The sequence below is a fragment of the Phyllostomus discolor genome, chromosome 8, assembly GCF_004126475.2.
Source record: "Phyllostomus discolor isolate MPI-MPIP mPhyDis1 chromosome 8, mPhyDis1.pri.v3, whole genome shotgun sequence".
Classification (NCBI taxonomy): domain Eukaryota; kingdom Metazoa; phylum Chordata; class Mammalia; order Chiroptera; family Phyllostomidae; genus Phyllostomus; species Phyllostomus discolor.
The window spans coordinates 40911095-40931069 of record NC_040910.2 but is presented as its reverse complement, the minus strand read 5'-3'; the positions used below and the strand labels follow the sequence as shown (position 1 = coordinate 40931069).

At 48.9% G+C, this 19975-nt stretch overlaps 1 protein-coding gene across 3 annotated transcripts in view; it reads left to right on the top strand.

Moving 5' to 3' along the window:
• Positions 1–19975, top strand: part of MLLT1 (MLLT1 super elongation complex subunit) — a 68911-nt gene that overhangs the window by 34000 nt on the left and 14936 nt on the right. For 2 of the 3 annotated variants that reach the window (XM_028519227.2, XM_036032265.1), the window contains 2 exons: positions 14119–14262; positions 17754–17879. In XM_028519227.2, coding sequence (XP_028375028.1) covers positions 14119–14262; positions 17754–17879 — 270 coding nt within the window. The remainder of the gene's footprint in view (positions 1–14118; positions 14263–17753; positions 17880–19975) is intronic. The other variant, XM_028519228.2, reaches the window with a different exon arrangement.

The following is a 19975-nucleotide window of genomic DNA, read 5'->3' as shown; positions in this document are numbered from 1 at the left end:
GAGCTGGTGTTTTGTTTTGGGGGGGGCTTTTTTTAGATTTTATTTATTTATTTTTAGAGAGGGGAAAGGAGGGAGAAAAGGAAAGAAACATCAGTGTGTGGTTGCCTTTCACATGCCCCCACTGGGAACCTGGCCTGCAACCCAGGCATGTGCCCTGACTGGAAATCAAACTGGTGACCCTTTGGTTCTCAGGCCAGCACTCAGTCCACTGAGCCACACCAGCCAGGGCAGAGCTGGTCTTGAGTGATTAAGTAGGAACCGAGATTGCCCTAGTTCAGCACGTGTTTTCTGGAGTCACCATTTTCTCATCCCTTTGCCCTCACCTCCCCACTACCCACAGAGCTGGCTGCCCTCCCTGGTGGATTGCTGAGGAGCCAGAACAGAAGGGACATTGTGCAAGGAGATCCAGGGAAAGGTCAGGGGGCTGTCGAGTTATGACAAGCCACATGAATGTGGCCAGCTGTGTGGCTTGGTTTGTCTTTCCCTGGAACATCTTTCTGTTCCTTGATGTGGGACTCCAAAAGCATCTGTGTTTCCTAGAGGACAGTCAGTGTCTGGAGCTGCCTGGAAAACGAGGTGCCTTAAAAGCATGCATGTGTGCAAGAAAAGGCACAGTCTGTCCCATGCTGATCACTGTCACTCCAGGACCCGGGAAGACCAGTCCACTCCCTCTCCTGCCTGCTCTGTTAAGGGGGAAAAGCACTGGCCTGGAATCAACTTCCCTGAGAACCTCTCTGCTGACTGATGTATGTGTTCTCCTGTAAAGATGGGAGTTGCTGAGTCGTTTGCAGTCATCCCTACCCCACCAAAGTGAAGGAGGGATGCATTTGAGTAGAGGTGGGGTGGGGAGTAATGTAAATATGCTTGGCAAAGTCAGTCCAGCCCCTCACTTTCTTGGGGATCAGAGCTGTAAGTTCAGACAGCCTCAGCTCAGGGTTTGAGAGCGGTGGTCTCATGTTTTTTGTAACTGGCTCTTGTGTCTCTTTGTTTTACTGACACCGTGGGCTGTGGAAGTGTGGTCTCTCAGACTGGGGTGGGGTGGGGAGTGACGTTCAGGAGGAGACCAGTGGTTTTGGAGTCCCCTCAGTTTTGAACTTTCATGGTCTCATCCTGGGGATATCACGTTCTTTCCTCCCTTTTGTCTGTTTTGGTCTAGGCTTCTTTGTCAAGTTGCTAATTCATTTTGTGTTTATATTGCAGGTTACTTGCTCACTCTCTAGTGTTACACTGGGGACGAATCATTAAGTTAGGGCTCCAGAAAACAGAAACCTATTTTCAGCATAAAAGTATTTGTCTGTTTTCATGGCACATGTCTTTTTAAAATTTACTTATTATTTATTTATATTTTTTGATGATATATGCACTCCTATGTTTATTTTAGTTTTTAATATACTTTATTGATTATGTTATTACAGTTGTCCCATTTCCCCCCTTTACTCCCCTTCACCCTGCACACCCCCTCCCACCCACATTCTACCCCTTTAGTTCATGTCCATGTGTCATAAGTTCTTCAGCTTCTACATTCCCCATACTATTCTTACTCTCCTCCTGTCTATTTTCTGTCTACCGTCTATGTTACTTATTCTCTGTACCTTTTCCCCCTCTCTCCCCCTCCCACTCCCCTGTTGCTAACCCTCCAGGTGATCTCCATTTCTGTGGTTCTGTTCCTGTTCTAGTTGTTTGCTTAGTTTGTTTTGGTTTTGCTTTAGGTGTGGTTGTTAATAATTGTGAGTTTGCTGTCCTTTTACTATACGTGTTTTTTCTTTCTTCTTTTCTTAGATAAGTCCCTTTAACATTTCATAAAATAAGGGCTTGGTGATGATGAAGTCCTTTAACTTGACCTTATCTGAGAAGCACTTTATCTGCCTTTCCATTCTAAATGAGAGCTTTGCTGGATAGAGCAATCTGGGATGTAGGTCCTTGTCTTTCATGACTTGGAATATTTCTTTCCAGCCCCTTCTTGCCTGTAAGGTCTCTTTTGAGAAATCAGCTGACAGTCTGATGGGAACTCCTTTGTAGGTGACTGTCCCCTTATCTCTTGCTGCTTCTAGGATTCTCTCCTTCATTTTTACCTTGGCTAATGTAATTATGATGTGCCTTGGTGTGTTTCTTCTTGGGTCCAACTACTTTGGGACTCTCTGAGCTTCCTGGACTTCCTGGAAGTCTCTTTCCTTTGCCAGAATGGGGAAGTTCTCCTTCATTATTTGTTCAAATAACCTTTCCACTTGTTGCTCTTCCTTTTCTTGTTCTGGTACCCCTATAATTTGGATGTTGGAATGTTTAAAGATGTCCTGGAGGTTCCTAAGCCTCTCCTCATTTTTTGAATTCTTGTTTCTTCATTCTGTTCTGATTGGATGTTTCTTTCTTCCTTCAGGTCCACTCCATTGATTTGAGTTCCAGTTTCCTTCCCATCACTATTGGTTCCCTGTACATTTGTCTTTATTGCACTTAACATAGCCTTCATTTTTTTCATCTAATTTGCGACCAAATTCAACCAATTCTGTGAGCATCCTGATTACCAGTGTTTTTAACTGTGCATCTAATAGGCTGGCTATCTCTTTGTCACTTAGTTGTATTTTTTCTGGAGCTTTGATCTGTTCTTTCATTTGGGCCATTTTTTTTTTTGTCTTGATGTACCTGTTACGTAGTGAGGGGCAGAGCCTTGGGTGTTCGCCCAGGTGGGGCAACCCATGTCACTGGGTTGTGATGCTGTCTGTGGGATAGGGGTCTGAGAGGGGACAATGGCACTTGCTCCACTCTCTGCCAGATTTCAGTCCCTTCCGCTGCTTCCCCCAAGCAACTGGGCCAGTCTGGTGCTGATTCCTGGGTGGGTGGGCTTATGTACGTTCTAGGACCCCATGGGTCTCTTCAACAAACTCTTGTGAGGCTGGGAGTTCCTCCCAGTGCCTCACCTCCCAACAGGTGTTTTCAGTTGGTGTTTTGAGGTTTTATTTCCCTCTACTGGGACCCTAGGTTGCATGATCTGTCTTGCTCCCAGTTTTGCCTTGTTTATCTTCGAGCGAATGTAGGACCGCCCAGTCTGCCAGCCACCACCTTGCACACCCAGGGTCCACCAGCCACCACTTTCCCGCGGGTCCTCTCCCGCCAGCCGCCTGACTTCACCCCTCCTACTGGTCTGGGTGAATGTGTCTACATTAACTTCTTGGTTGGTGGACAGTTCGATTTTCTGTCAGTACTGGTTGTTTTTTGTTTCTAAATTGTTGTCCTTATTTTGGTTGTGTGAGGAGGCACAATGTATCTACCTACGCTTCCATCTTATCCAGAAGTCTGAGTGTGCATTCCTGTGTTTATTGCAGCATTGTTTTCTTTTAAAATTTCATTTATTTATTTATTTTTAGAGAGAGTTTGGGAAGGGAGGAAGAGAGAGGGAAGCATCAGCGTGTGATTGCCTCTCATGTGCCCCCACTGGGAACCTGGCCGCAATTCAGGCACGTACCCTGACTGGGAATCCAGCCTGGGACCCTTCTGTTTGCAGTGTGATGCTCAATCCACTGAGCCACACTAGCCGGGGCTATTTTTTATTTTTAGAGAGAGAGAAATTCTCATCATTTTGTTCTTTTTTATGCGTTCATCAGTTGATTCTTGTGTGTGTGCTGTGCCCAGAGATCAAGCCCACAGCTTTGGTGTACCGAGATGACACTCTAACCATTTGAGCTATCCAGTCAGGCCCTCATGGCACAGGTCTTTAAAATGTAGGGTATGCCTTTCTGCCCTCCTGTTTTAATTCCTAATTGCTTATCAGTACATGAATATATTCAGGTTACCATGAGTTCAGATAATATTGAAGCACGCAGAGTAGAAAACTGGGACACTTCCCTTTCTATTCCCCAATCTTTTTGATCTCTCGAGAGGTTGAGTGTCTGTCACCCAGAATGGTTCCCTGTTTGGCACTTGTGTAAAAGTCAGAGTCTTCAGTGTGAATGCAGTGGGGTTCCAGTTAGACTCATGGTTGTGCCCTTAGCTGTTCTCTCTCAGCAGCCTGTCTCGGAGCGCTTTTCACATCCATGTATAATGATGACCGGCATTTTTGTGCACTCGTGCACTTGTGGGTTCTGTTTTTTCCATTTCACAGGTGAGGAAGCTGAGGCCTGTACAGGTAGTGTAATAGTGCTCAAGGTGACCCATTGAGTGCAAGAGCCAGCTTAGCTCCAGGGTCTGTCCCCTTTGTCTCTCTGCTCTGTGAGTACCAGAGTACTCAGTGGACATGCACCTTCTTGTTCAGAATTCAGATACACACATACAAAAATGTTCCTCTCACCCCTGACCTGTAGCAAAAAGCATTTCAGTGGTTTGCCTTTCACTGTTGCTCACAGTGATATGACTGGTCTTACTGCACCTGGTCCTGGCCAGCCCTCAGGGTGCCCCTGGCCTTCTTAGCAGGTCAGTCTGATGTGGTGAGAGCCCGGACTGATGCTGCCCATGTGGTCCTTCCTGTCAGTCGAAGTTACAGTTTTTTCCTCCTTCCCTCATGCTCCCAGAACCCCATGGTTTTGTTTTCTCCTTTCGCTGAGGCTTGGAGAGGTGGAGTAGCTGGTCTCCGGTCACAGTGAGACAGAATTAGAGCTGCTTTGGCATCCAGGAGGTCTCAGATCCCAAAACCCTCAGTTTTCAGTTCACATTGCAGTGTTTTTCTTAGGCTTTTTAAAAGTTTTTCTTCTAACTACAAAAGTGATGTACGAGGTCTGTGTAGGACCTCACACGGTTCTCCCAGTCACCATCAGCTGCCCTGTCGTATTTTCCTGAATCTCATCAATATTCTGAAATCTCTTCCCTTTCAAAGGTGATTTGAGTTTTGAGAAAAGCCAGAAGTCGAAGGGCACCAAATCTGGGCTGTAGGAGGGCGAAGTCACCTGGGTGATTTGATGTTTCACCATAAAACTCTGCACGAGATGTGATGCATGAGCAGGTTCATTATCATGATGAAGCTGCCAATCACCAGTTGCCCATAGCTGTGCCCTTCTGAATCATCCAAATAATTTCTGCGGAAGAAGGTTCAAACTTAACGCAAAATTTGATGCAGATTCATTGCTGTACTCTCTCAGTCATTTTGAATATGAGGTCTACACAGTATACATGTTCATTCAACGATGTCTACTGCCCCCACTGACTAGTGCAATGAAGTCATCATTGTTCACACTGTGCATTGCAGTCCACTCTCCTTGGCTGCCAGGTTACATCAGTGTCACACAAACCTTTCTTATTATATTAAAATGGTTAGATTGTTTTTCCTGACAGCTCATTATGTATATCAGTTGCAAAGAATTAGTCTTGTTTCCAGCTTACTTCCTTGAAGTAACCACTACAAGCATTAATTAGTAAGTCCTTCCAGAAACGTTTTGTTTGTCAGCACACATAACTCTACCTCATTTCTTTGTGATGTCTCTGCAGAGCTCTTCCCTCAGCTTAAGATCAGCTGTGATTCCCCCAGCTTCCCCATTGAGAACTTTTTCTGTTTCTTCTCTAGGCCTCTCAGTACTGCAGTGCTACCCAGGGTCCCTCCTCAAACATTTGTCCATGAGTTTATCAGGTCAAATCCTGAAAGTAGAATTTCAGCTTTGATGGAGTTTGCTTTGGGACATTTATCTCTTGTTCCTTCCATTGCTTTCTCTACTTGGCAGTGAGCAGTTCTCTCTTGCTGTTCTAGACCAGTTTGGTTTTGACTGTGTGGGTCAGGGCTGCATCCACAGGGAGACACCAGAGGCTGTGGCCTTGGTAAATGATTAAATGCCACTAAACTTCAGTTTCCTCTCCTGATTGATGGTGAGAATTTGCAAGGGTGAAGTAAGCGCTAGGTAAACTCTGTAGCACAGTGCCTGGCCCCCAGGGAGGGCTGGCCAAGGGGTGCTGGTGGCCGTCAGGTGGGTGGCCACTTAAGCCAAGAGCGAAGCATTTATTTGCCTGACAGCCAAGGAGGACCTGGGGATGGAGGGTTCTACTGGGCCTTGCCTGAGTCCTCTGAGCTCTGTGATGGGGGCTTGCCCTGTCTGCACCCTCCTCCCCCTGTTCCAGGACAGAGCCAGTCACAGCAGGTAGTCTAGGTGTGCAGATGCAGCACTGTGTGGGAGGCTGGGAGTAGAGCTAAGCATATATTTAAATTTACTTAATGTAGAAAACTTAAAATACGTACAGAAGTGTTTACAGCCACTGCTGTGCCATCTCTCCCTAAGGCCAGTGCAGCCTCTGGCTCAAAAACTCCAGCCGAAGAAGGGTAAGTAAGAAGGTCTCAGTACCATGGCTCTTACAAAGCAGACTGCCCACAAATTGACTAGTGGTAAAGCACCAAGGAAGCATCGGACTACAAAAGTCACTCGCAAGAGTGCACCCTCTGCTGGAGGAGTGAAGAAACCTCATCATCACAGGCCTAGATGTCATCAGAAGTCCCCTCAACTTCTGATTCACAAACTTCCCTTCCAGCATCTGATGTGAGAAATTGTTCAGGACTTCAAAACAGATCTGTGCTTTCAGAGTGCAGCTATTGGTGCTTTGCAGGAGGTGAGTGAGGCCTATCTGATTGGCCTTTCTGAAGACACCAACCTGTGTGCTGTACATGCCAAACATGTTAACAATATACCAAAAGAAATGCAGCTAGAACACCACATTTGTGGAGAACATGCTTAAGAATCCAGTATGATATGAAACATTTCATTCTTTAAAACATTTTTTTTCTTCTTCCTGTTGTTGGTAGTTCTGAACGTTAGGTGTGTTTTCCCATGGGGTCAAAAGATGCCTGTGTATATGATTGCAAGTGGAAGATAGGGGACAGAAATCAGGTGTTGGCAGTTTTTCCATTTTCATTTGTGTGTGAATTATTTTAAAATATAAATACAGGAACATAAAGTATTAATGCAAGTCGTAATGTCTCAGTGAACACATTTCAGCAGTTCAACTTTGTAATAATTATAAATAAACCTGTTAAATTTTTCTGGATAATGTCAGCACTTGATTTTTTTTAAAACAAGTAAATATCTTATTGATGGCAGCTAAATGGTGTTTGTAGTTTTTTTTATCCTTTTTATTGAATTTATTGGGGTGATATGGGTTAACAAAATTACATAGGTTTCAGGCATACAATTCTATAATACATCGTCTCTGTATTGCATTGTGTGGTGTAAAACTTCTTTCATACAGTAGCTTCCATCCACGCAGTATACTTTTTCTGAGTTGCCCTACATGCAAGTCCCTGTTTTTAATGTTGTCTGCCTTCTGTAATATTGCTGTTCCTATAAGTTTGCTGTTAAAATACATTAAACTATTAAAAACTGCCTACAGAAGTAGAGAGGATAGCAGAGCAAACCATTGGTGTGGCGCCGCCACTGGCTTCAGCAGGCACCAGGTACAGTGTTGCTTCCTTCTCTACCCTCGGGACTATTTTGACTCAGGTCCTAGACACCCTGTCTTTTATAATCCATAAATATTTCCATCTGCATCTGTAAAAGGTGGGTCTCTTTTTAAAAAAATGCTTAACCAAACATCATCATATCTAAAAATTAACAAATTAATAATTCTTTAATATTAAGTATCCAGTGATGTCAAATTTCCCTAATTGTCATGCTGATTTGTTTTTTTATGTTTTTTAAATATATTTTACTGATTATGCTATTATAGTTGTTCAATTTTTTCCCCATTACTCCCTCTTTAAATCAGGATTCAAATAAAGTCAGTGTATTGCTTTTGGTGGCTGTATCTCTCATATCTCTCATATTTTTAAAATCTTTCCTTCTTCTATTTCTCTTTCTTTCTCTTTTTTTCTTTCCTTGCAAAGCATTTTAAAAAGCCAGTTTTCCCCAGCCAGTGGGACTCAGTTGGTTGGATCATCATCCCAACCAACTGGATCATTGTGGGTTCGATACCTGGTCTGGACACATGCAGGAGGCAATCGATCTCTCTTGCATCAGTGTTTTTCTCTCTCTCCCTTCCTCTCTTTCTAAAAGCAATGAAAAAATGTCCTTGTGTGAAGATTAATAATAATAAGTAATAAAATTCCTTTAAAAAAAAGCTGTCTCATTTGACCCATAGGGATGTTGCTGACAGCAGCCCTGTAAACTTGCAGTTATGGCCATGATAAGTTTCAAATTTGACCTTTTCTTCTTTTTTTTTTCAGTCTAACATGTGTAAACCTCAGGACCTCTCACAAGGGAAAGTCAAACAGGCCCCAGGTAGAAGTGTGGGCAGGGCAGAGATGGTGAGGAGACAGCCCCAGGGATCCTGAGAAGCCATGCTTTCTCCCTGGACTGCTGACAGTCTGAGGGTCAGTTACTCTTCCATTTGTACCCAAGGGTAGAGCAGTGAACCTGGGGGTTGTCCAGGGCCAGCCCTGCTAGCCACAGGAGAGAGCAGGGCCCTGGAGACGGCCCTAGGGAGTTGGGGGGAGGGTCTGAGGTGGTGGAGAGGGCAGCATTGGGAGCTCCCAATGCATTAGGCTAGCCTCTTTACCTTGTTGTGTCCCGTGCCAGGGTCAGCCTGGCCCGTTTGGGCTCTTGTGGCCTGGACTCCCCACGCACTAAAGGTAGATGCGCATGCTCTGGCTTTGGTGGCTGGCACCAGTTTAGCCAGTTCCTCTGCATCTTAGTTTACTGAGGTCAGAGAGAGATGCTGGCCTGTGGCCAGTGGCCAGATGGCATCCCACAGCCTGGTTTGAGAACACTTGAGGCAGGCTTCAGCTGCTTTTGCTGAGAGTGGGGCACATGTAGGGGTCTGGCTGGACTAAAGATGTTACTCTTTGGGAGTGCTGGCCCCGTAGTCCTTGAACTGGCCATGCACCGAGTATGCCGCTGGCTCTCCAGGTGCTGTGGTGCTGGCTGTGTCTTGATTTTTTCTGGGGGTTGGTTTCCCAAGGGCTGGTCACCCTCCTGGGAATTCCCAAGTTTCACAGGCTTGTTGAGAGGGAGCTCTGGTCAGCCTTTCTCAGTGTGCTTTGAGGCATACACCAGCTGCAGGGCACATGCTGGTCCCTCTGGGAGGCCTCTGCCTGGCTCTGATGCTTCTCCTGGCTTTGCCCTACACTGCCCACATCTGGGGAGTCATCCAGAACTCTTCCTTGTCTCCTGTTTTGGGCTGTTGCCTTGGCCTGTTTGGTTTATGTAGGCATGAAATTTTCCCTAGGACAGGGATGTCAAACTCATTTTCACCAGGGGCCACATTAGCCTTGTGGCTGCCTTCAAAGAGCCAAATGTAATTTTAGGACTGCATAAACGTAACTACTCCTTAACCTAGGGGCAAGGAGGTTGTTGCTGCCGCTGGGTAGAAACAAGGTGCTGGGCTGGATAAAACACGGGCTTTCTGTTTGCCACCCGTGCCCTAGGGGTTCCAGAGAATACTGCCTGCCCATTGTGAACCTTGCTTGGCTCACCACTGACCAGCCACGTGGCACCAGGCAGATGACTGCCTGTGTTTCAGTTTCTTCATCTGTGAAATGGGGACAGTAAGAGTGTCTGTGTTTTGGGCTGTGAAGCATTCGTACACATTGAGTGCTTGGAAAACTACCTGGCTGTAGTACATAGTCAGTGTCATGTCAGTACCACTGCTGTGGTGACTCTCCATCTACAGACCTGAGTGTCCATGAGGTCAGAGATCCCTCCTTGGTCTTGGTCGTGGCTGTGGGCACCCATTAAGTTTTTGTAGAGTAAATGAGTATGTGGGCACATTGAACAGACACAGGTGCTTGGTCAGTTCCAGGCCCATCAGAAACAAAAAGGGTCCCTTTGTCCATAATGCTCAAAGTCCACGGGGGTGGATGGACAAAAAAACAGACATCTGTCCTATAGACCTTGATGAGTCCTACTCACAAGAGTGAATCACATGCTGTGATTGGGAACATTGATCCAGGAAGCCTGAAGAAGGATGCGTGCCAGCCCAAGGGAGAGCTGGATGGGGGAAGTAGGAGACAGCAGCATGGCCTGAGATGGCCAGATTGCACTGGCTGTGGTGATGGTTTGGCCTTTTCTCAAGGCTCAGAGGGAGGTCATGGCAGGTTTTGAAGAAGTGGGTTGGGGATAAGCCAAGAGCTGGTTTAAACTTTGTGGATTAAAAGGGGGCTGTAGTAGAAGCAGCTGGATGGTTAGGAGGTGATGAATGGGCCAGGGAGATGAGCAAGGGCTGGCTGAGGAACCCGGAAGAAAAGCCCAGACCTACCACGAAGCCAGAAGGTAAAGCTGTGGCTGAGCATGGGGTCAGCCAGAGAGGGCGCAGAGGAGAGGAAAGGTCTGCTCTGAGCCTTGTGGTGCTCCTGTATTTGGCAGAGCTGTGGAGTGCCCTTTCAATGCCCCTGTATTTCTCCCCTGGGGAATCATGTGGCTTCAGGTACCATCTGTCTATTGTGTCTCCCAGGTGTCCTTCTGTAGCCCAGATCTCTTTCTGGTAAAAGGAGTAGCTTCCATTTATCAATAGCACTGAGCTGAGTGCCTCGGCTTCGTTACCTTATAGAATCTTCTCCATGTTACAGGCTAAGAAACCAAGGCTCAGGACGGCAGGCCTGTGACCAAGGCTAGGTAGGCAGTGAGGGCAAGCCCCAGCCTCTCAACCTCTTCCAGCTGCCTGCCAACCTCCTGCTGGCATCTCTGAGGACCCAGGGCACCCTCCCCTCCCTGAGGAGTTCCCTGAGTTGAGCTTCTCCTCTGAATGTGCAGCTTCCCTCATATCCACTCAAAAAGCTACCTGGGCAAGTTTGAAACACCTACAGAAGTAGATGGAGTGAAGCCCTCTGTAGCCATCGCCTGGTTCCAGTGTGTCACAGGGCTGTGTTTGGTCCATCCCTGGCCTGCCACACCCAGACATCTGCATTTTGTGTGTCAGTATTCCAGAATGTTCTCTGAAATATAAGGACTGTTTTTTAAGAATAATAATACCAGTATCACACCTACAGATTCATAATTCCTTAATATCCAATGCTTAAAGATTTTTTTTTTCTTTTTGAATCAGGATCTAGGTAAGATTCACACATTGTGTATTCATGAATTTTTCCCTTTTAATATGTAGATTCTCCCTCTATCATTTTTTTCTTTGCAGTTTGTTAAAGAAACTGGGTCTTTCGCCACATAGAGTTTGGTGCTGTCAGGCTATTTGCTGCTTTCATTCCCGTGGTGTTTATGTGGCACCGTCCTACTTTGCGTATTCCCTGTCATTTTGAACTTGAGTGTGGAGGTGAGATCTGCCTGGAAGGTGGCATCAGTCTTGTCTGGTGGTCTGTGTGTGTGATGTATGTGGACAGCAACTGGTGGGCAGTGCACCTGAATTACCCCTAAAGGGTTACAGAACTGTGATGAGGTCATTCCTTCTCCATGTGGAAGCGGGAACACATTTGTGCAGCTCACCTCTCATCTTCCGTGTGGTTATACTGGAAAGGCAGGACAGACACTTGGGTTTGCCTTCCCTTTGCTTGCCAGTTTCTAACCCTGCTCCCAGTCCTGATATCCTGCAGGCCAGAGGGTGTTAGTTCACTGGGTCGTGGATCTGTGTTCGTCCTTCCTGAGCCTAAGTCCCTATAGACCCCTTTGCCCCAGGACACAGCACCTGCCCAGCAGCAGCCAAGGCCCTTCTTTCTGGATCACCTCCTGCCACCGCTCTCCATCCTCCCTTTCTGACTGCTGCCATGGGAACTCTCAGGACTCCCAGAGAGGATGCTGTGGCCAGTAGTGCTTCTCCCTGCCCCCTTGGCCCTTCTTGACTTCACCAACTCATAACCACTCTCCAAGCTCATCACAGTGTCCAGGGGACATTCCTGACTTCTTCTCCACCCCCACTTTTGGGTCAGGCTCTTCTTTTATCCATCCTCTCATTTCATTCTTTTGGCAAATATGGAGCACCTCCCCTGGATGGGCATCTGGGGCAGGGGTAAGACAGGAATCCCCAGAGGCTTCAAGAACTTCCCAGTTTGGTGAGGAGACATGCCCTTTGTGACAGGTGCCTTTATAAGGGTGGGCATGAGACAGAGGGATGGCACAGAGGGACACCTTGACTAGACGTCAGCAGGCTGCTGACGGCCTTGGGGCAGAGGCTCCACAATGTCAGGGCTGCCCACTTGAGACCCTCCTGGCTTCTTCTGTGGTCCTCCTGTGGTTGACATTGCACCACACAGGTTAGCAGAAAGAAGAGAGGTGCTGAGACTTCTCCCTGCACCTTTATTTTTGATTTGAGAAGGAAAGCCCTCCCTAGGCTGACCGCCCCCCCCCACCACTTGTATTTCATCATCCCACCTTGGACAAGAGGAACACTTCCCAGCCTAGGTTAGATGGGCTGAGGTAGAAGCCCATGCGTCCTGAGACCAGGGGCTATAGGAAGGGGCAAAGTCAGTGTTGCCTCATTGACTGGCAGTAGCTCGAGAGTACCTGTTTACTAGTCCCCTCACAAGACTTGTGGCTCCTGGAAGGCAGGGTCTGTGGCTGCTTCATGTGACAGGTGTGCCTTCTGCCTTTGTGGGCTGAATGGGGGAACAGTGTCATGTAGGTAGACTGAAGGACCCCATTCCTGTCCCTTTATTGAGAAGTAGACACATGGCCACCTGGTTCCCACTTTCAGGTGTCACCCATTCACCAGATTTCGAAAAGCCTGGCATTATTCATATGAACCATTCAGGCCTTTCTGGGGAGGCTGAGGAGGTGTGGCCAGACTGCCAAGCTGGTCTCCGCTCCCCCTCTTCCCCAGGGTTGGAGGGAAGAAAAGGTGTGGAAGTGCCTGTGTGAGGGGCTTAGCTGCTTTACTCACCCTCCCCTCCTCGGCTGACCTGTCTCAAGTCTCCTTTGAGTTGCTGAGGAGGCTCCCATGATTGTGTGTGCTGAGGGAGGTACAGGCTGAGGACACAGGACGTCCCAAAGCCACCTGTTAGTGACCCACCTGTTAGTTTCTTCTCTCCCAATGGAGAGCATTTTAAGAAATTGGGGTGTAATTTACATTCCAGAAAGGTTGCCTTTTTAAAGCATACAAATTTGGTGATTTTTAGTAAGTGTTGTGCAACAGTTTTCTAATTCCAGAATATTTTCATCACCTCAGAAAGAAACCCTGTGCCCATTAGTAGTTAGCTTTTATGTCCTCCTGACCAGCCCTTGGCACCCGTGAATCCACTTCCTGCCTCTGTTCTGGACATATCACATACGTGGAACCACACACTGTGTGGCCTTTTGTGTCTGGCTTCACTCACTGAGCATCGTGTTTTCAAGGTTCATCCACAATGTAGCGACACCAAAAGGTGTTTCGCTCCTTTTCATGGCTGAGTAATATTCCTCTGGGTGGACCATGGTGTGTTTATTCATTCATCTGTCAGTGGGCACTGAGTTGTTTTTAGTTTGAACTGTTGTGAATCCTGCTGCTGTGGACATGGGCATACAAGTTTTTGTGCAGTATATGTTTTCATTTCTCTTGGGTATATATCTAGGAGAGATATATGGGTTATAAAGGTAGGTATTCTATTTTAACAATCTGAGGACTTCTCAGACTGTTTTCCAAAGTGATGGCACCAATTTTCCTTCTCACTGGCAATGCACGGGGATGCAGTTTCTCCATGTCCTCACCAACACTTATTTTTTTTACTACTCATCATCCTAATGAGTGTGAGGTGGTATCTCCTGGTTTTGATTTGCATTTTCCTAATGATTAATGACGTCAAACATCTTTTTGTGTGCCTATTGGTGATTCGTATATCTTTGGAGAAATTTTCCTTCTGGGAAAGGGGTGGGTCAAGGCTCTAGGATAATGGGCCTCAAAGCCTGCAATCAGGTCTCAGCACTGGCACTTAGCAGTTGTGTGTTTAGCCTCCGTTTCTCTATTTGTTGGCGGGTACTGTGAGGGCTTTAGGGGGAGTATGTGCTTGGGGGCTATACAAATAGCAAGAATATTTCCATTAATGATCTGAGAACATCATTCTTACTCATCTTTAATTCTGTTGTGGAGTCTGCTTTGCTGGGTGCTCTGCGAAGAGTAAGCTAATTCATTTTGGATAACTGTATGGATGAGAAGTAGGCGCACAGAGAGAAATGGAAGCCAAGCAATGGAGAAAGAAGGATAGGGGCTTGCAGTAGGGGGCACACATCTGCCTCTGTCTCGTGTCTGTCCCTGTAGTCTCCTATCCACCCTCTGAAACAGACTTCCTTCTTTTCATTATTTAAGGAGGAGCCAAGGAAGGTTTGCTTCACCTATGACCTGTTCCTGAACCTGGAGGGCAACCCGCCTGTGAACCACCTGCGCTGTGAGAAACTCACCTTCAACAATCCCACCATTGAGTTCCGGTACAAGCTCCTGATGGCTGGCGGGGTGAGTGTGCCGGAGTGGATGGGCCCTGCCTCTGCTTGAACGGATGCAGTTTCTCTGTCGTGGCTTCATCCCTGCTCCCTGTGGTGGCAGCCTTGGTGCTGGGAGTGCCTTGGGATTTCCTGGACATGTCTCTCCAGCCTATGGTTGAGTACCTGCTTGGTATCCAGGAGGGCAGGTTGTACAGGTAGCACCTGGCAGCGCAGGAGAGGACCCAGGTGTCCCGAGTCTGTGCTGGGGCGTTGTCAGCTGGGAATGACCAGTCGCCACTTATCCCCGTAGCTTCTTGGTTGGCTGTGATTAATTAGCATTTTCTTCTGTAAGGGGTGGGGGGGGAAATGGGTGTGAGGCCATCCTGTCAGTGTGGTAAGACGCTGGAGCCAGCTTTTAACTGGATTGGCAAGGCTGTGCTGGAGCCCTGTCACCTAGGGAAACAGCGGCAGCTCTCTCCAGGGTCCCTGATGATGCACTCTGCCTAGTAGTTCTGTCCTTGTGAGGCTAGATGAAGGTGTCAGCTCTCAGATCCTAGGTCTCTGTAGTGAGTCATGTGGCCAGCAGTCCTGGTGTTGTGGCAGAGTGCCAGGAGCATGTGTCAGCTCTTAGAGAATGTGGGTGGGGTGCTTGATGCTTATGGATGGGTGATTGTGGGGGAGGCAGGGCATTTGGCTGCAGGCTGGATTGTGTGTGCCGAGGGAGGCACAGGCTGAGGACACAGGACATCCCAAAGCCACCTGTTAGTGACCCAAAGTCACTGAGTATTTGCCTCCCTCCTAGCAGTGCCTGTAGTGAAGGGTTCAGGTCGTGAGTGAGTGAGTGAGTGAGTGTGTGTTGGGGGGGCGGGCGGGCACCTCCCCAGTGAGTCCAAGGAGTTTGAACTGAGTTTCTTTGGTCCAGGGAGCAGGCCTTTCCTTTTCATTTAATTTAGTAAGCAGTTACTTATTTACTGTAGGAAGTTGGAGTGATTCCTCCCATGTCCCTAATAAAAGTCTGGGATTTAGACCTAGCATGTGATTGTTGGTGGAGTTCGGTACTGGAATGGGAGGGTGTTGGAATCAGTTGCCATAGACATTTGTCCTGAAGTTTGCCTGGGAGTTCTGGAAGAACCAAGGGAAAGTGGAGAGGAGTTTCCAGGTTCAGCAAGTCCTCCTCAGCTGTCTCCACCTTGTTTTCCACAGTATTTCCCTAAGGTGTTACCCAAAGCTTCTATAGTCACATCTCAGAAAGATAGATGCTCAGATAGTCAGTGTTCCATGGGCCTCTTAGAGCTCCAGCACCAAGGGACTGTCCCCTTCTGCTTCTTGCATCAGGAGGTTTTCTTGGCTGTGAAGAGATGAAGGCTCAATGCATCATCTAACCCTATAAAACTGGAGGGGTGGGGGAGGAGGAGGAGACATGAGAAGTTGAGGGAGAGAGGTTGGGATGGCAGGTCCACCTTGCAGTTTGGGATGGGCCAGTCCAGGAGAAAGGAAGGGCGAGTGTGGCCCTTGGGTGGTGGTGTGGTGGTCTTTGCCTGGCACTTTTCACCCTTGGTGAGGGCTGCCCAGAGGTCTGGTCAGGAACTTTCTTGCCTTTTGGGGCTGTGCGAGTTTGGGGCTTACCCTGGACTGGTGGCAAGAACAGTGCTCTCTGGTCTTAGGAGCAGCCTAGGACAGCTGCTCCTAGACCTGAGCTGTGGCCCTTACATTATTAGCCAGTCTGGAGCTCTGAGTATTTCCGTGGGGCTGGCACTTGCCATCTGGTGGCAAGTGACCACAGACCGGCCTGTGTTGATGCTCGTGCTAGAAGATCTGGAGGACCGCGTGATCTGTAAGTCTATAAGAACTGCTTTCTCTGCTGCCCCTCAGTGGGAGGCACGTGGGTTTGTAATTCCTCACACGAGGTTCAGAAACTTCCTCAGCGGTGACCCAAATGGCGTGGTCACTTTCTGAACAGAGGCCAGCCTGCCTGTCCCCTCAGCATTGTTTCCTCCTGTGCCCCACTGGTGGCGAGGGTCTGTGTTTCCATTATATGAGACACATCCCTGTGAGGCTCTGTGCTGGAGGTGGAAGCGGATTCATTTACTCACATTACCTGTTTTCCGAAAGGCTGTTAGAAAGGAGAGAAAGATGCAAGGCCTTCACTGTGTGATCCTGGCATAGCGTCAGTCTAGGACATTTCTCTGGAGGAGAGAAGAGAAGTGAAAATGAAGGGAGGAGGTACCGTCCTTGAAGGAGCAGACCCATGCCTCTGAGGGGGCTTGTCTGTTTCCTGGGTTGGGCTGTCAGTACCTCTCTAACCTCGTGCATGTCCTTGCTGGCCTTAGAGTGTGGCGATGTCCTCAGACCTGGTGGTCTTCAGTCATGCTACCAGGGTCACCTGGGTTCTGGGTGTGTGGTTAAGGGTGTCGTGGTGAGGCAGGCTTGGGTGAGCAACTTGGCCTTGGGCCTCATTGCCTTGGAGTTGGGGGTGGGGGCTGGAGTGGCACGAAGGGCTCCACTGCCCTCCTTTCAACCCAGTGTCCCCGTGACCAAGACCGGGCATTACATCAGCTCCTCGCATGAAAGGTTGGGCTCGTCAAGGATCCTAGGTGCTCAAGGTTATTACAGCTAAATGCTTTTTCTTTCCTTCTTTTTTTTTAATGTGAACTTTATTCTTTTGTTCTCTTATTGCCATCTAGAAAGCTTACTCTGAGTGGCTGACCACTAATAATGTGAACTTCCAGTGTCAAAACTTTGAGAACTTGCCCCTGGGTCTTCTCTCCCTTCAGCAAGTGCTGCGGGAGCCTCACTGGACCTGGGCAGGTGTTTCCAGGAGCACCTCCTGGCAGGAGCCCAGGCCCTTCCTCCTCCTAGTAAACAAAGGGCAGAGCTCATGTCCCTCTCCTGCGGGCTCCAGCCAGGTGGCTTTTGCAGAGAACTGGGTCTGCCCCCGTGCAGTTCCCTCCTGCCTCGGCCTCACTGCTCGCTCCGTTTCAGTCAACTTTATTCACCAGAGAGTGGAGGAGTGAGGCTCCCGCAGGAGATGTGGACCCGGCGAAGTCACTGCATGCATGTCCAGCAGAAGTTGCTTTCTCCGCTGCACACCTTCCTGGAGTGGGTGTCTGCCTGGCTTCTTGCCTTCGTGCTTCTGATCTTTCTTAACTGCAGCACGCAGGCCAGCTTTGGCCACAGCTGCCTCCTTGTGCTTCTCAAACACACCGCCAGTCTTCTTGGCCCAGGGCCCACCACTCGAGACTGCACCAACTGCACCCGGGCCCAGCCATCCTGGGACCCCGCTTCTCTTTGCTCTCCACCATGAGCCTGCTTCACTCTGAGCACTCAGCACCCAGACCCTCATGGAGGAAATGGCTTTGACTCTTTTGGGAAACTGACACCCAGGCTCTCCTTGGCCTCCTCCCCTAGGAGGAAGCTTGGATGCCTCTAGCCGCATTCCTGCAAGCCAGCTTCCTCTTACCCATCGGATATCCAGCCTGCCTCCTTGCTCATTGATAACATCTGTCTCTTCTTTATCACTAGGTGATGGTAATGCCCGAAGGAGCAGAAACGGTGTCCAGGCCCAGTCCTGACTACCCCATGTTACCCACAATTCCACTCTCTGCCTTCTCTGACCCCAAGAAGACCAAACCATCCCACGGCTCCAAGGTTAGTGAGGTGGAAGGCCCAGTTACATGGGAGCACTGGGGCCCAGCAGAGGGTCCTGGGCTCACGGAACTCCCTCCGCAGAGCTGGACCCTCCGTCCCTGGACTCTTTCCCTTGGCATCTTCCTCTTGGAGCTGTCTGTGCTCCCTGTGGCTGCCCTCTGCCACTTAGTCAGAACGGTCGGCCCCTCCCAGAGTATGTAAAACAGCCTAGTAATCACAGGCTCTTCACCCTCCTCCTCTTGAGGCCAGAGAGCCTTCCCTGTCCTCCCCCTCCTGCCAAGTCAGTGGGCTTAGGACCATTCAGACAGGACCTAAGATAGTTTCTCATAGTTGGGAGCCCGGACAGAGTGTGTCCCCTGCAGCCACCACTGCCTACCTTCTCAGGACTTTTGAGTGCACCCTGGGGTGCTCTGTCCACCAGGGCTGGGTGCTTCGTCCCTGGGCTATTCCAGGTTTGGCTTCTTTCTTTGGCAGTAACTCCTGGCAGAGAAAGTTAATTGGGGGAAGGGCCAGGTAGAACCATATGGGTAAGTGAGCTGATTTCCCCCAAGAAGAAACGTTTTATCATCTTCTCTCAGCCCCGTCAGCCTTCCTGAGACCACCCTCTGAATCATCCCACAGTAGTCGCCAGAGACCTTCTGATGGTGTCACACTGAACACATAAACTCCTGAGTGTTCGTCTTGTTCCCTTGCAGCCACTTACACAGCTTCGTGGCCCAGAGGCCAGGTTCCATCTGGCTCTCAGGGCAGTTTGTCTTTGCATCACCGACCGCACAAGTTTATCCACTTCTCGTCTTTGCATTTTTCTTGCTTCACTCACCTGTTGGGTGTTATGGGCCCAAGAAACCCCAGATGGGACAGGTTGAACTCTCAGGCCAAATGACAGCCTTACTCATCAGCAACGCTGAAGGAGACTCACATCGCCCAGGCAGGGTGTTTCTGGCACTTTCCTCAGACTAGTCAGTCTCTGACATCCTCACTTTCTTAAGCCCTTGAGACGTATAAGGCCAGAGCCTTACGAATGGAGTGCAGCTCTGAGGGTCTTCCCCATGCCAGCCTCCCAGCCCATCTTTCCTGAGTCTCGTGGAGGTCCAGTGGAAGAGAAATTCTTGCTAGAGATTTGGCAGTTTCTCTCTCAGCCATTCACAGTTGTCTGGAAATCCATGCAAAATAGAAAAGGTAGGACTTGTCATTTCTTCTCTACGTGTCACTTGTGAACCACCCAAACCCCATGAAGAGATGCCCTGCAGCTGGCAAGGATGCTCCCATGGCCAGTGGAACTGCATCTGCGGGGCTGCTTCATGGTCCCTTTCACTGGAGTGTCTTTACAACCCCCAGGACTCCCTAGGCCAGATGGGTGTATGTGCTAGGCTCAGAGGCCTATCAGCAGGGTTGGTCTCCATCCCAACTTGTCCTGGAATCTTTATCCAGCCACCTGGGTGGCATAGCTTAGGAGGCTCCTTTCTTGTTGGTTTCTCAGGCAGCACAAGGTGGGTTCTGCTCTGCTGGAAGCCGCCTCTGCCTATTATCCAGTCCTGGCTTCTGAGTTGACAGCCTCACTCTGCTCTTCTAGGAGCAGTGAGGTAAGGCCTGTGCGCCAGCCTCTTCCTTCAGACGAGCACCTTCCTTTGGGTACTGGCTGTACCCTCCAGATTAGTTCTCTGCTGCTTGGACCCAAAGAGTCTGATCACCAGGTCACGTGATCCAGGTAGAAGAGTCCAGGCAGTGTGGGGAAAGGGTTGGTCATTCAGGGCCTTGCTTGCCAGGGTCCCCACCCTGGGGGAAGCTGGAGAGTATGGCTTTTGTAGCCCTAGGCAGATTGGTCACTCATGGCTCCTTGTCAGGTGGCATGGAAGATAGGAGTTGGAGCCTCCTAGGTGAGGAGTAAGACCCCTGAGGGCTCATACTTCAAGGATAGCGTTCCCTTTGGTCCCCACCCCAGAGTACCCCTGGACTTGTATACCTGAAGCTTTGGCCTGTGTGATGCCAGCCACTTGGCCTGGGTGATCTTTCTCTATAACTTTGTTCTTAGCCATATTCAAACCATTGACAGCTTTGAGGATATGACTGTGAGGGGTCCTCACCCCTGGGAACGT